Source organism: Schistocerca gregaria, chromosome 4, assembly GCF_023897955.1.
Source record: "Schistocerca gregaria isolate iqSchGreg1 chromosome 4, iqSchGreg1.2, whole genome shotgun sequence".
In the NCBI taxonomy this organism is placed as follows: domain Eukaryota; kingdom Metazoa; phylum Arthropoda; class Insecta; order Orthoptera; family Acrididae; genus Schistocerca; species Schistocerca gregaria.
In genome coordinates, this window is record NC_064923.1 from 329,198,981 (window position 1) to 329,214,917 (window position 15,937).

Consider the following 15,937-nt stretch of genomic DNA (forward strand, 5'->3'; position numbering starts at 1 on the left):
ATGTTTGGAAAGTACCAGTGACTGAATGGCTGATACTGTTATAAGACTCTGTACTTTTGATGACTTTTGACTGGCTGTATCTGTAGTTAATCATTTTCATGCTCTTCAATGCCTGTGCCATCAAAGTACCTTGAAAGACTGGGCTGTTGCCTACATAAACACGGAATTAATTGTGTACTGCTGGAAGCAGTTGTTCTTCCAATAAATGTCATTCTCAAGGACTACAGTTATATGATCTGGTGTTCTTATTTGGGGTCCATAACATTTTATTTTATGTTGTCTTGACTGAATGTCGAGCTCATCTCAAGTTCCTGAAGCTTATATGATATGGTGAGACTTAGCTGCAAAACTTGCCTATGTAGCATTTGATCAGTCCTCTTCTGAGCTTGTTTGTAAGTGCTAACGTCATATTTTTACCACTGGGTTATTAGTCAGCCTGTTCTCCACTAATATATCGTGTTTATACATCCTAATCTAATAGCCGCAATTCAGATTAGAATGGCGATAAAAATTATTTTCCTTTTATTTTACATAAGGTTGGCAGAAACATGTTTCATGTTGAGGGCCATACTTTTCCCTGCTTTTCTCATTTTAAGTACTCAATGCAGTAGTGTGAATCAGTTTTGTCAAGATTTGGTCATAAATCTTCATATTCAAAAGAACTTATTTACAGAAAAATTGTGACATAGCATATAGTCCTTCCTTCTATATTATTAGATCCATGTGACATTGCATAAATATAAACCAATCTTACTCAGTTAGCAAACTGCACTGATAAGTTTTAGAAATACCTAAATTTATACTTGGTCCTAAAGAGAGCTTCATGAACAATTTCAACATAACTATTGCTTATTATGCATTACATGGCACTAAAAGATTTTTTACCATCTTTACTGCCTATTCTTCCTTTTCTTCACCTCAGAGGATTTCCTTCTGCTGTATTTTTCACATGTATGCAATTTTTTATAATTCATATGATATTATTATGTACACTGGCTCCAATGAAGGACAATCCCATATGCAATACAAACACTGGCAAGCAATGACTCACTTTTTCTGTAAGATCATAGTTTGATACTTGGAGCAATTAAAGCAGAGATAACTAAGATTCATGGGGGTACCGGTGATCAAAACAAGAAGAAAAATGTTATATATTATGAACACACAGATCCATAAAATTTTCAATTTTAACTGCAAATTTCCTGTGGGACAGATCATTTTGTCAACATTACATCTATGGCAGTAAATAGAATAGACAATAGAAAATAAAGAGTTTAAAATTTAAGTGTTTTAATATCAGCATAAGTGCATTCACTACAGATTGAATAAAAGTGTCACTGGAATTTTTTGAGGATTTCAGTATGTCAAGGATTCAATGTGGTAACTCCAATGTAAACTAATTTTAATTTTACTCTTCTTATATGCCTCACATTTAACACAAGTGAATGTGTGCCTTGAATCCCTTGGAAGACTGGTCTATCTTATATGCTTGTGTGTGTGTTATACATTACAGTATTTGCTTTAGTCATGTATTTATCAATGTATTATTTGTTGTTTTTCAGGTTCAGTCTGACGATACAACAGAGTCCAGTGATGAAGAAATTGAAAATTCAGCAACGGAAATAGAAACTGATTCTGAGTTTGAGCATGATGGAACATCATTTCCTCACAATATACCATCTATAATAGTAGATGACAGGAATGTCACAAAAAGAAAGAGATACAACACTGAGGAACCAATCAAAGTTCATACTCGAGCTGGACATATTCATCCAATAAATGGAACTGTAAAGCCACTGTTGCCATCAGTGCAGAATCAGCATGGCATTAGACTTAAGTTTTCATCAGCTCAACCAGAAATGGCCAATTCTTTCACTACTTCAAATTTGGTCACTAGCAAGAATCTTCTCAATAATAATGCTAAATTACCTACATCTTCGCAGATTACTCCTCTTATTAATCCTAGACAAGGAAACTATCTACTTAACAGGACACATTCAACTGAGGGCATTGCCTCCAAAGTTTCTCTGGAACTGAAGAAAAGGTACTTGCTGGGCACATCAGATATTGGTGGCACAGTGAGGAAATCTGGTTCAGCATCAACAATAGATTCAAAATTAAAGAACTTTGTTGATACTATATCAGAACATCAGAAACTTCTGCATCCCGCTCCAGAACCCAGTCCATCTATGCAAGCCTATCTTCAAGGAACATCAAGAGTTTCTTCTAGCAGTAGTACTCATTTCTCTCCTCCATCGCCAACAATTATTGCACCATCACTACAGCTTCCACAAATACAAAAACCTGTTTTACGCAAAGAGAAAGAGCTGCCAGATGTGGAGGGCTCCTTTGAGCATGTTTGTGGAAAGAAAGAAGCAAAAGTTCCTTCTTTTGGGGCTGAAAAGTCTTCTGCACAAGCAGATCGTGCCAGTGGCTCTGAAATGAGTAAAGAAGACTCTAACACTCATACCGATGAAGGAGATCAAAAACTGTTGGTAATAACAGAAAATACCAAAACTGCTAGTAATGGGATGGATAATTTGACACAGGCTAAAGTAGAAGATGAAACAGACTACCGACCGAGAAGCCCAGCTCACGAAACATCCATAGTTGTACCTGACATGCAATGGAACTTGACTCCAAAGACTGGCAATGATAATGAGGAAAATGATGATGATGATGATGATGATGATGATGATGATGATGATGATGATGATATAGAAACTGATTCATTGTCTTCAGGCAGCAGTTCAGTTGAAAATGATACAAAACAGAAAAGTGATTCCCATTCTTCTGGACAGTTACCAGAAAGAATTACTCCGAGAGTTGAAATACATGATTCTAGTGGTGTCCTCATGACTGAAGATGTTGATGTATCAAACTGCACAAAACAGGAATCTGTTGCAGAAGCACCAATTACCAAGCAGTATACTGAAGAGTTCCGAAAAAGTGATGCCATTAGTGTTGAAAAAGTGTCAGAGAAAAGTGTTGTTATTGATAAATCTAACAGTGATTTGGCTAAAGTTAGGCATAATTCTGTTAATAGCGATCATAGTAGCCCATCAACACCTCCTTCGAGAAGTGACTTTTCTGAGTCACATGAACATGAAGCTACATTTGCAGCATTAACAGAGACAGAATTATCTGATTGGGCACATGATGGTGATGCTGTAGTTTCAGAAGATCTAGATGATGTAGAGTTTAATATTAATCCACATTTTGTTACTGTTAGACACCATAAGAAGCCAAAAAGTAGTAAAAATACGCCAGAGAAAAATTTTTCTGCAGGATACCAAAAAAGTATTGCTAAAACAGAAGATCTCGATGATGACAGTAATAAAGATAAGATACATTGTCAGACTGAAATCCCTCTGTATCATCATCATGAAGTAAAAACTGTGTCTTGCTTATTGTCTGATATAGAGAATATTGAGTTCATGGATACAGGAGAAGAAAATGAAAGTGATTCAGATGATGTTTTAGCAGCAACTAACAAAACATTAATAAAAAACAGTGGCTATGTACAGTTTGTTGATTCTGATGATGTTGTTACACCTGTTTTAGAAATTCCAGCTTTAATAGAACAAACCATGCCTGTCCCTGTTCTGCCTACATTAATTGTTAGTGAATGTGATGATAATTCTGATGAGAATGATAGTAGTCCTAAACAAACTTCCAGCAAGGAATCTGCGCACATGTCAAAAGAGGAGGATGACAATTCACTTCAACGAGAAAGGACTTCCACAGAAGAAATGACAAGTGATACAGATACAGTGAAAGAGAAACTGCCCAACAAGTGTACAAATAATGATTCTACTTGTGAAGATGAACTGTTTTACACGCCAAAAAGTGATCCTGAACCTCCAAAGAATGGTGGAAATTCAAATACTGATGATTTTTCTCAAAAGACTTGCAATAATTATGCTAGCAATTGTGGGGAACATGTTCCTACCTTCAGCAATATAAGAGATTCGATAAATATCACAAAATCTAGACAAAAAGATAAAGACCCACTAGTATTACAAGGTGTAGACTCTGAAGTAGAGCAACTGAAGTTAGTACCTGCCACTAACAGTGAAGATTATTCTGGTCTACATCATACAAAATCACCCAATACTTCAAGAAAACTGAAAGAAATATCAAGGGAGAGGTCAGTCCAGAAAGACATTGTTCACAAAATGGTTCTAGACAAACATTTACCTCAAAAACGCTCTAGTCAAGATAGAAAGTCAAGGAAATGCTTCAGTGGCGTTTATAGCCCACCATCTCTTGCTCCTAGGCGCACATCAGATCCTACTTTGTTTCCTCCAAATTCTCCTGAAAAGGATGAATCTCTGATACCATCAGGTGTCAAGAAATTAGAAATGCCTACTGTAATTCCTCCATCTCCTGGAGAGACCGGTGAAAGATTTAATAGTCCCATGGAAAGTGGCCAGGACTTAAAAATGCCATTATCTGACGACTCTGTCCTCGTTACTGAAGAAACTGAACAGTTTTTTACGCCACTAACATCATTTAAGAAGACAGCGAAAGGAAGTCGTCCACTGTCATATCACTCATCATTTAAATCTAGTCATCGCCCTTCAAAATTTTGCAGGTCTCCAGAAAAATATTCCTCTTCTCTTCCACACACTCCTCTAACAAACCCTGAAGCATTTTCATTACCTGACATCACAAAAGTGTTATTCAAAACACCAGATATCACTTTAAAGCCACCTGTTGCACCACCTAGGACAAAACATGAACGTAAAGTTACTGGAGAGATGTCAAAGGAAGAAAAAAATAGGAGAACAGAATTCACTTCAAACAACCATGGAGAACCTCACAAGGAGAACAGAAATGGAACTTCAAACATTACTTCTGTTGCTGATACATCAGTAATGAGTACCAAAGACTCAGATGAAAATCAGTCATCGTTAACACCATTAAGGTCACCTGTAAGCAATAATAGTCCAACAGGAATATGTGGATCACCTGTTTCTTCAAAGCAGTCGCTATCCCCGACATCAGTAGTGGTAAGTAACTTCTCATTCAAATTTGCACCTAATTTTAAGGAGTGTTGTTTGATTTTTGTTATTCTTTTCCACTATGAAGCTACTACCTTAAAATTCTTTTATCTCATTTCACATCACACTCACAGTCTGGTGGCTGAGCAGTATATTAACTGTAAAACTCAGTGAATTTTCATCTTTAGGCTTCTTTGTTGAATACTAATGTTTTCAAAGTACTCAGATCATCAGTAATAGAGCAATAGTTCAGTAAGCCATGTATGAGGGAAGGAATGATAATAACTGGCCACACATGGATGAATTTCTGCAACAGCATAGAACTGTGAGCCAATTGCAAGGGTATTTTTGATGGATTTGACTGCCAGTCCCAAGTTCATCATTTTTTGTGCTTATGTGCCGGCACCACCCTTCAGATCTAGTCTGTCTGATCTGCCTGGAGGCTGTGTTCCTTCATGTGTGGGGTAAATCAGCAGATTTTCATGTTTTATCCTTGGATAAAGAATGCAGTGTATGTTCAACAGTCCAGAGGTCATAAATGACAGATTTCAGGAGTTACAACTGTGTCATGCTGAAAGTATATTGTACAGTGTGACATGTATAGGCATTATATTGTAGTACATTTTAAAATTTTAAAATTTATTTATATTTTCAAGAGAAAATATGTATGAATGATAAAAGTAGGAAGAAAATTGTGGCAGCCACCGACAGTTTGTAAGCTATGTATTCATATAGTTCTCAAAAGAGAAATCACACAAATGAATAGAAAAATAGATTGCTGAAAGGCAACATTCCAGCTGCTTCTTTCAACACTGCATTGTGGATTGCTAGTACCCCTCTGGGAATTCCGAAGGATTGATGCACTACGAAGAGGGCATTTTTGATTCTTTGTAAAATGCAGTAACTCATAGTACCTGTAAAACAATGGGCATAAGTTGTGCATAATGTTGTTGTTGTGGTCTTCAGTCCTGAGACTGGTTTGATGCAGCTCTCCATGCTATCTATCCTGTGCAAGCTTCTTGATCTCCCAGTACCTACTGCAACCTACATCCTTCTGAATATCTTTAGTGTATTCATCTCTTGGTCTCCCTCTTCGATTTTTACCCTCCACGCTGCCCTGCAATACTAAATTGATGATCCCTTGATGCCTCAGAACATGTCCTACCAACCGATCCCTTCTTCTAGTTAAGTTGTGCCACAAACTTCTCTTCTCCCCAATCCTATTCAATACCTCCTCATTAGTTATATGATCTACCCATCTAATCGTCAGCATTTTCTTCTGCAGCACCACATTTCAAAAGCTTCTATTCTCTTCTTGTCCAAGCTAGTTATCGTCCATGTTTCACTTCCATACATGGCTACGCACCATACAAATACTTTCAGAAACGACTTCCTGACACTTAAATCTATACTCGAAGTTAACAAATTTCTCTTCTTCAGAAACGCTTTCCTTGCCATTGCCAGTCTACATTTTATATCCTCTCTGCTTCGACCATCATCAGTTATTTTGCTCCCCAAATAGCAAAACTCGTTTACTGCTTTAAGTGTCTCATTTCCTAATCTAATTCCATCTGCAACACCTGTTTTGCGTTTGTTTATGTTCATCTTATACTCTCCTTTCAAAACACTGTGCATTCCGTTCAACTGCTCTTCCAAGTCCTTTTCTGTCTCTGACAGAATTACGATCAAATCGGCGAACCTCAAAGTTTTTATTTCTTCTCCATGGATTTTAATACCTACCCTGAATTTTTCTTTTGTTTCCTTCACTGCTTGCTCAATATACAGATTGAATAACATCGGGGATAGGCTACAACCCTGTCTCACTCCCTTCCCAACCACTGCTTCCCTTTCGTGCCCCTCCACTCTTATAACTGTCGTCTGGTTTCTGTACAAATTGTAAATAGCCTTTCGCTCCCTGTACTTTACCCTGCCACCTTCAGAATCTGAAAGAGAGTATTCCAGTCAACATTGTCAAAAGCTTTCTCTAAGTCTACAAATGCTTGAAACGTAGGTTTGCCTTTCCTTAATCTAGCTTCTAAGATAAGTCTTTTTATTGGTGGTCGCCATAATGTTGATTTATATAATTCATCCGCCCCCACCCCCATTAATTCATTTCTTTCAGAGGCTTCCACTTTTCTGAAACTTGGTCACAAATTTTTTAACTTAGTTTTTATTTCGTTGTGGTCCAATTGGAATATCATTTAGAAATATACGAACCAATTCCCTCCCCCCGCCCTGTGGGTTCGGGGGTAAGAATAGGCCCGCGGTATTCCTGCCTGTCGTAAGAGGCGACTAAAAGGAGTCTCAGACATTTCGGCCTTTTTTAACTTAGTTTTTATTTCGTTGTGGTCCAATTGGAATATCATTCAGAAATGTTCGAACCAATTCTCCCCCCCCCTGCGGGTTCAGGGGTAAGAATAGGCCCACGGTATTCCTGCCTGTCGTAAGAGGCGACTAAAAGGAGTCTCAAACGTTTCGGCCTTATGTGATGGTCCCCTCTCAGGTTTGACTTCCATATTTCAAAATTTTTCCGCAGAGCGAGCCGATTGAGGAAGGGCGCCTTACATGGTGCACTGTATCTGTCATGCATTGAGACCTTTAGCCGGCTTCCTCGTCGTTGCAATGGTGTCCCGCTCGTTTTCCATCTCTTGGGCGAAGATACGTCCCTGGGTGCAATTACCACGCTTCACTGTGCAGTGTTGCTTTTCCCTGCGACGACGACCTTATACATTTTTGCACCTAAGATCCAGCATGGTAGCCAGTCCGTTGCGGTGGGTCCGCCATGTACCCTGTTGGTTGTAGCCCCCTGACAACACAGGGATTGCTCTACTGATGCCTGCCCCGTTTACTCCCCATGTATGCCAAGGAGTAGATGCCCATCACCCTGGGGCATCAGGACTCCCGGCAATGGCCATCCTGCCAGGTGGCTGTTGCTGTGGCTGGGTGGCGCCCATGGGGAGGGCCTTTGGTCAGAGTAGGTGGCATCAGGGCGGATGTACCGCAATGAAGCGTGGTACATCATCTCTTGCTGGTGGCCAGCCACCAGCAGTCTCTACGTGTTCAAGGGCTCATTTTAAAGCTAACGTTTATGACCCCAAATCGTTCCCATCCCTGGCCACACCATGGGAGGAACGAAAGGCAATGAATGATAGTGACATGTATTCGCCTAGGTATCTCGTCTGTACCAGAGCTGATGGGGAATCCTTTGTATCTGCGAAGCCTCAGTTCTGTGTAGAGCATTTGGAGGACAAGTTTGGGGAGGTGGAGGGCTTGTCTAAAATGCGCTCTGGGTCTGTTTTGATAAAAACAGCATCCTCCGCCCAGTCACATAGGTTGCTTACTTGTGACAAGTTGGGGGATGTTAACGTTACCATCACACCACATAAGAGTTTAAATATGGTCCAGGGTGTTATTTTCCATAGGGACCTACTTCTGCAGTCTGATGACGAGCTGCGCGCCAACTTAGAGGTGTTTATTTCGTCCGGCGCGTTCATCGGGGTCCGAGGGACAATCAGGTTGCTACCGGTGCCTTCATCTTGGCCTTTGAGAGTGATACATTACCGGAGATGGTCAAGGTGATGGTCAACCGTTGTGACGTCAAGCCTATATCCCTCCCCCAGTGCGGTCCTTTAAGTGCTGGAAGTTCAGCCATATGTCTTCCCGCTGTACTTCCAGCCTCACATGTCGAGATTGCAGGCGCCCATCTCATCCCAATATTCCATGTGCTCCGCCTCCCATCTGTGCCAACTGCGGAGAGCCTCATTCACCTTGCTCGCCAGACTGCAGGATCTTACAGAAAGAATTCAAAATCATGGAATATAAGACCCCGGACTGACTGACTTACACTGAGGCTAAGCGGAAATTTGAATGGCTACATCCCGTGCGCTTGATGTCATCTTATGCCTCCACTGTCACTCCTGCTCCAGCTCCTTCTCTTGCTGTTGCTCCCACACCATCTACCTTGGGAGCAGCACCCACTAAACCACCGGGGACACCAGTCCCCACTTCTAATCCGGAGAAGCATAAGTCTTCTTCGGCTTCTCTCGCTCGGAAGGGATCCCTTGGGTCACTCCCTTCCCAGGTTCCTACCAGCGACACAGCAGACACCAACCAGTGGCTGAAGAAGCCACAGGCCGCTGGTCGTCGGGCTACGGCTTTACCAGGCGTTAGTCCAGTCCCGTCTGAACTATGGGAGTCTGGCTTATGGCTCAGCATCCCCATCTGCTTTGCGGGTGCTGGACCCAATCCTCCACAGCGGGACATGACTAGCCACTGGTGCCTTCCGAATCAGCCCTGTGGACAGCATACTTGTGGAGGCAAGTGTCCCTCCACTGCGGTTACGATGCCAACAATTACTGTCCGCTTATGCTGCCCATGTTTTTAGCTTGCCCGGGCATCCAAATTATCGTGTCCTGTTCCCGCAGTCATTCATCCTTCTGCCAGAACATTGGCCCCGGTCGGGTTGTTCAATCGTCGTACGTGTCAAACAGCTTCTCTACGGGCTTGGGTCGTTTCCCTGTCCCACCTCCTTTCCGGGCCCCTCTGCATACACCCCCGTGGTTTATGCCTCGCCCTTGCCTTCGGCTCGACTTGGCACAGGGCCCGAAGGACTCAGTCCCTCCGGAGGCCTTCTGACGCTGCTTTTATTCCATCCTGGCCTCGTATCAGGGCTCTGGCGTTGTCTACACCGATGGTTCGATGGTTGCTGGTCGTGTCGGTTATGCACTAACTCTAGGGGACCATTCTGAACAATGTTCGTTGCCGGCTGGCTGCAGTGTTTACACTGCTGAGCTGGTCGCCATCTTTCGTGCCCTAGTGTATATCCGCTCCTGCTCAGGTGAGTCCTTCGTTATCTGTAGTGATTCCCTGAGCAGTTTACGAGCTCTCGACCAGTGTTTCCTTCGTTCTCATCTGGTGATGGCTATCCAGGAGTCCCTGCATACTCTCGCCTGTAGCAGCAGGTCTGTGGTCTTTGTTTGGACCCCAGGCCATGTTGGTATACCCAGCAATGAAACTGTTGACCGCCTGGCGAAAGAGGCCACCAGTGCACCATCTCTGGAGATTTGCATCCCGGCGACTGATTTGCGGGCACTATTATGCCGCAAAGTCTTCGGTCTATGGGACACTGATTGGCGCAACCTGCCCGTGCCAAACAAACTCCGTCATATCAAGGAGAGGATGACTGTGTGGCGGTCATCCATGCGAGCCAACCACAGGGACTCAGTTGTCCTTTGTCGGCTCCACATTGGCCACACCCGACTGATGCACAGTTATTTACTGTGTCGTGAGGATCCCCCTCTTTGTCGTTGCGGGGCGTCCTTGACGGAGGTCCATATTCTGTCGGAGTGCACTCTTTTAACCGTAGACTTTTGCAATGCCTCACATGCTCTCTGCTCTTTTATCAGATGACTCTGCCATGGTGGACTTGGTTTTGTGTTTTATTCGGGCAGGGGTTTTTTATCCTTTAATCTGAGTGTTTGTTTTTTAGTGTTGATTCTGGCTTTTAGCCTCTGATTTTAAACTGAGTTTTTAAGGTGTTCTTGGTGGTTGGCTTTTCCTCTTTTTCTCTTCGGTCGGTCAACCACCATCACACTGTGTGTTTTAATTTGTTTTGTCTGGTCTCTGTCAGAGTATTTCTTGTCCTGTTTCGTCTGCTGTCTTTCCTGTTGTTCGTTTTTTATTCTCTTCGGGTGGTTTTAGTTTTTTATGGAAAAAGGGACCGATGACCATAGTAGTCTGGTCCCTTTACTCCCACAACCAACCAACCAACCAACCAACGACCAATTCTTCACATGCCATTTTTGTTACATTTGTGTTCATGTAATGTTCATATGTCATTTTCCACAAATAAGGTCTTTTGCAGTGCAGTTGTATAAATCTTTTGATGTGGTGATTGGTGTGCTCCTTCACCGTGCTGGGAGCATCAAGAACTTACTGTCATGTGGAAACCACAGGAAAACTCACGAACTCCCTGAGTGTGCTCAGCTGTGAGGAGACTGTGTCGCCAGTTCCAAGAAGTGCAGCTAATGGGCTGAAGGCTATGTCGTCCCTAACACGTAGGTGGGGGAACTGCTGGTGTACCAGAGTCTGTTGGAAGTATCCATAGCCTGTAGCTAGAACCCTCTTGTCTGTGGCCTGCTAATGGGCTGTCATCTGAACTGATTCAGAAGAAATTCAATTAACATAAATCAGGATGACCAAGCTAGAATGTGAAAAGGTTTTTTTGAATATAAGCTTAATATCCTACTGTGGCAGCTTCTTCAGACAGTAGAGGTTATGGGATATACCATAATGTGATCCTAATAGGACTGAATTTTGTGGCTGTATTGAATATCAAAAACACACTTACTTTAAATAATACAGTACATACTACATCATCAACACAAGAATTAAAACAGAGAAAGTTGTATATTGTCAAGGAGAAGGATTTTGGCAGGATAGGACCACAATTACTCAGTCATAGCAGTAATGACAGTTGTAAGACACTTAACTGCTACATAAAAAGATGTAAAGACACTTGATTGCACCATTCGTTTCTTCACTTGCTCCTTTGTATAATCTAAATGGGTCCATTTAAAACCACATATGTAGTGCAATGAACTTCATATGTTACAAGCACTGAAGGATAATGTTCTTCAATAAATTATCCAAATCAACGGATATGTAATGAACATAGCAAACACCAATTTGTGTTAATCTCTACAGCAATGAGAAAATGCAGATGGGCACTATTTACTTGAATACTTACCAAACAGGCAGCCATTGCAAAATACTTTTATAAAGTACCCTTTCCACAAATTATGACTCATGATATTCTACTCTTACTAATAATTATGAGAATCAGTCAGCATATGTATTGACACATTGCTTTTATCCATGCATTGGAGACTTTGTTGCACCCTACTTGCAGATGCAGACACACTTGTGACTAAATGCAGTGCCTGAAGTAAATTATGCAACATTCTGCTCCACAAATTTAACTGGAAACATTTATTGGCAGACCCAGAGTAATTCGTTGCACTGCCACCCATGCAAAATCAGTATAATAAGAGGTGTCATTCTTACTTTGACCTGTGAGACAGGATTAAATGTCTCACTACTCAAATGTCAATTATCACAGCCTAGTAGCTATCTATCTGTTTTCGTAAAGATTCCAGTATCTGAACATTGGACTAGACAGTGCCAGCACTACCAGTTCAAACACTATCTCTTAGCTACTTTTTCCAGTAATTTCCACAACAATATAGTCAACAGTGAAAATGTTGCACAAAAACGCCACACTCACATTTCCACAGAAACAAATTGAACATATTTACTTCATTTAAGCCTTGCCTAGTTCTTTGCATTCAATGAACAGTTCGTACAACTAGGTAATGGCTCTATATCACAATCTAAGATGCCTGTTTATATCAAGAACTTACATACTCACTAAAAGGGAATGGTTGCCAAGAAACCCAGGGAAGAACTAAACAGAAATCCAGACCCACACACGTGAACAAAATTACAATCCTTATAAGACTTGCCATCTCACCCTGCAAGAAGTGTTAGCCAGTTCCTTGATTTCGTGAACTCCAGCAGTGCGGCCTTTTGGCCACTCAGTCTCAGTAGTCGCATAGTCGCACACAGTTAAATTTGTTGACCATTTACCATTTGCACTAAAACTGTACTGCAAAATAGTGTTACCTACCAAGACATTTTAATAGTTTTAATTAGAGCAGGTGCTTGGAAACACCTCCCACCCTGGAAAGATCACTCGCCCTTGAAGCCACTTTGTCAGCCTCCATCATAAATCACTGAGAAGGAGTCAGTCAGGACCAGCCCATTGTCTCCAGCCTGGAAAGAACCCCTTCCCCATGCTACCGGAAGTGGGGTCTGATGACACTCGGGACCACTTGTGACCAGAAAATGATGTGTTACAATATGGGTTAGGAGAAAAACAATGTCTTTGATAAATAGCCACCACTCTTCCTCTGACTCACTCAGCCACTGTTTTATCTAATGCTTAAATTAAAACAAAAATTGTGTGTCAAGATATGTTTAATATAAACTCTAGAGGTAGCCACAGTTTACATCCTTGAGTTCAAATGTACTGATAAATTATGACAGTGCTGGTTAATGTGGTGTCCTTTTACTTTGCTTTTTAATATATGGGTATTTTTTACTTCCTTCCTAATGTTTATCGGCAATCTGTATAGACGTTTGTACAAGCATAAGAAATTATATTTTGAACCCATTATGCACAGTCTATCTTAAGTATAAATCCCATTAGGTAGCATACATATTGGCATGTAAGAGCAAGAATACCTCGTTCCCCGAATATGCTTTTGCAAGGTATTTGGTTATCAACTTTCAAAGTACTCTCATTGCACTTCTGTAGAGTAAATACCTTTTTGACCCTAGCTGCTTTGCCTCAGAAGATTGCGTAATAGTGCAGTGTGGAGTAAAATTGTGCAAGAACACTAGCAATGGAGTCCACAGATCAACACTGTGGGTGACAAGCAGAACTTTACCCTTGTGGTTAATTATCCAACTTCTGACATGCTGGTGCTGCTTTAGTTTATTGTGTACTTGGAAACCTTTAAAATTCATGTGTAGAGCCTCATTGAGGGTTTTCCCATTAGTGTTGATTTTTTTTCGTTTGAAGGGGGGTGGGATGGATTTGCATAATGCAAGTCTTTTTAAGATTAAAGATTTACCTGTATGTTCAGAAACAGTTGTAAGCCTTTTTTCCTGTTCTGTTACTCTCATTTACATGTTAGTTTACTTATTAATTTTTTTAAATAATCTACACAATCATCCAAACTTGAGCTTTGAATGAGTCACCATTCCATTTACAATCTAATTGTTTTTATTTTTAATTTTTTCTTTTCTTGATTTTTTTCTTTGTTAGAAATTGAAAAATAATTCCAGAAGTTTTATTTCTCAATGTTTCTCTACAAACTTAGGAACTGTATTCAAATTGAATTTGACTGTGGTGTCTTACATGAAAGGTAGTTTTAAATCTTTAGTTTCATATTGCAGTGTAGATAAGTTAACTTATTTCAATAAAGATAGGGGCTCTATCGTCATCAAGAAGTGTGGCTAATTATCTGAAAATTTAAAGAGCTTAGTTTGTTTAAACGGTTCACTTTCTTCTTTTTGACAGGAAGCATTGCATACTGAACACTCCATGATTGCCTCTGCAACAGACAGCAGAAGTGTTACAAAAGAAAGGAGAAAATCAAAAGACCCTGAACGGAGAAAGAGTTTAATCCAAGCTGTTTCAGATTTCTTTCATAAAAAGAAAGATTCTACAGGGAGTGTTTCTCCTCCTAAGACACCAACATCTAGTAATCAATCCCATAGTAAAGATGGAAAATTTCGTTTGAAGTTCACAAAAGCAAAGGATAAAATGAAGGTGTGTAGTATTTTAAATTATCTCTTAATTTCAGTGCTATTGGGTGGCATTTTGTCTTATGTGCTTCTTTTTACACTGTGTCCCATAATAATAACCACCCACAATAATAAAACTGAAGCCCTCAGAAGGCAGTGAACTTGAAAATACAAAATTTGCACCTGGTGAAGATGTCAATGATGTATCATATAAGTTTAAGATATTACAACAAGGTTTTTGTAACATTATAATTTGCTGTGAAGTGAATATATTGTTACAGTGGATTTCAATTTTAAGTTCTCCAGCTTTCCATTTTTCCTGATTCTACACCGTATATTTGTAACCCGTATGGAAAACTCTTTAGATCAATGCTAAAAATTCCCTAATTTTACATTTCTTCCTAGTAATGTCTATCTCAATTCCAAGTTCTTACTTATGTCTTGCTTGACTTTGTCCTGTTTGCTTCCTGTTGACATTTGATGTGACTGAATGAGTTACAAATAGCACAAAAGACAGATGGTTCGCACCACAGGTGGTGGCATAGTTAAAGGAATATTTTAGGCCGTTGTGGAGAGGAGAGACATGATCTGTGATCAGTGCTGCCAACCTTACAACATTTGGCTTCACTGTGCAATTATGATACAACTACTGCTAGGTTGCAGCGATAATGGAAAAACATCTTTTCTTGTGCCATTTATAACTCAGTCTCATCCTTTTGATGTATTTCCAGTGTACTGTATTCAGCAACAATATCAACTGTCAACCTTTTAAATTCAGACACTGAGTCTTGAAGAACATGCTCAATCACAATTGAGGAAACATCAGCCGTATATGGATAGTGAATTTTTATTGTCTGGCGACTTGTTAAGTCACCCAGTAACCAGTGCAGCCACTACACCACACTAATGTGTGGAGACGACGAGCGACCCTTCAGTAACGAGAGTGCAGGTAGAGGTGAAAGCATTTTGTGGTGGCTGAAAATATACTTTTCGTACAGATGATGTACTGTGACAGAGATCTCACACAGAAATAGAACAAGGGTTTCGCATAGCAAATTTTAAAGACTTTCATGTTCAAATCTGACACGATTTGCAACAACTACGTACTCTACTTACTCACATATATACTTTACACCATGCATACCACACACTGTAGATCATAAAGAATGGCAGCAGGGATAGAGAGCATGAAGCAAAACTGTAGTACATGAGCTTTCTAAAATTTGCATTTTACACAATGTACAGAAATCCACTGAGCTGACTTCTAATAAGCTTGTAACGTCAATTGGGGAAGTAAACTCATTTTTTCATGTCTCTGTTTCTCTCATGAAGACTAAATAAAATAACACTTTCATGGTGGTGAGCATATGAAGTGTGTCTCGTAAGGAAAGCTTTAAACAATGACAATGATGACAAGGTTTTATCATTTAGCAAATGTCCGCATTTATGCTTATGGTTTAATCACTTAGCAACTGTGTTCTTTTTGATTTAATTGAAAATGTTCATCAATTCTTGCTTTTTTTTCTGAGTGAGCACAAAGGCACGTTTTGAATGTAAAT

General features: G+C 40.4%; 1 protein-coding gene across 11 annotated transcripts in view; it reads left to right on the forward strand.

The window, feature by feature from the left end:
* The window catches only part of LOC126268005 (F-actin-monooxygenase Mical), a 505,795-nt gene that overhangs the window by 388,981 nt on the left and 100,877 nt on the right, over nt 1-15,937 (forward strand). For all 11 annotated transcript variants that reach the window (XM_049973389.1, XM_049973388.1, XM_049973387.1 and 8 more), the window contains 2 exons: nt 1,563-5,015; nt 14,152-14,403. In XM_049973389.1, the coding sequence (XP_049829346.1) occupies nt 1,563-5,015; nt 14,152-14,403 (3,705 nt within the window). The remainder of the gene's footprint in view (nt 1-1,562; nt 5,016-14,151; nt 14,404-15,937) is intronic.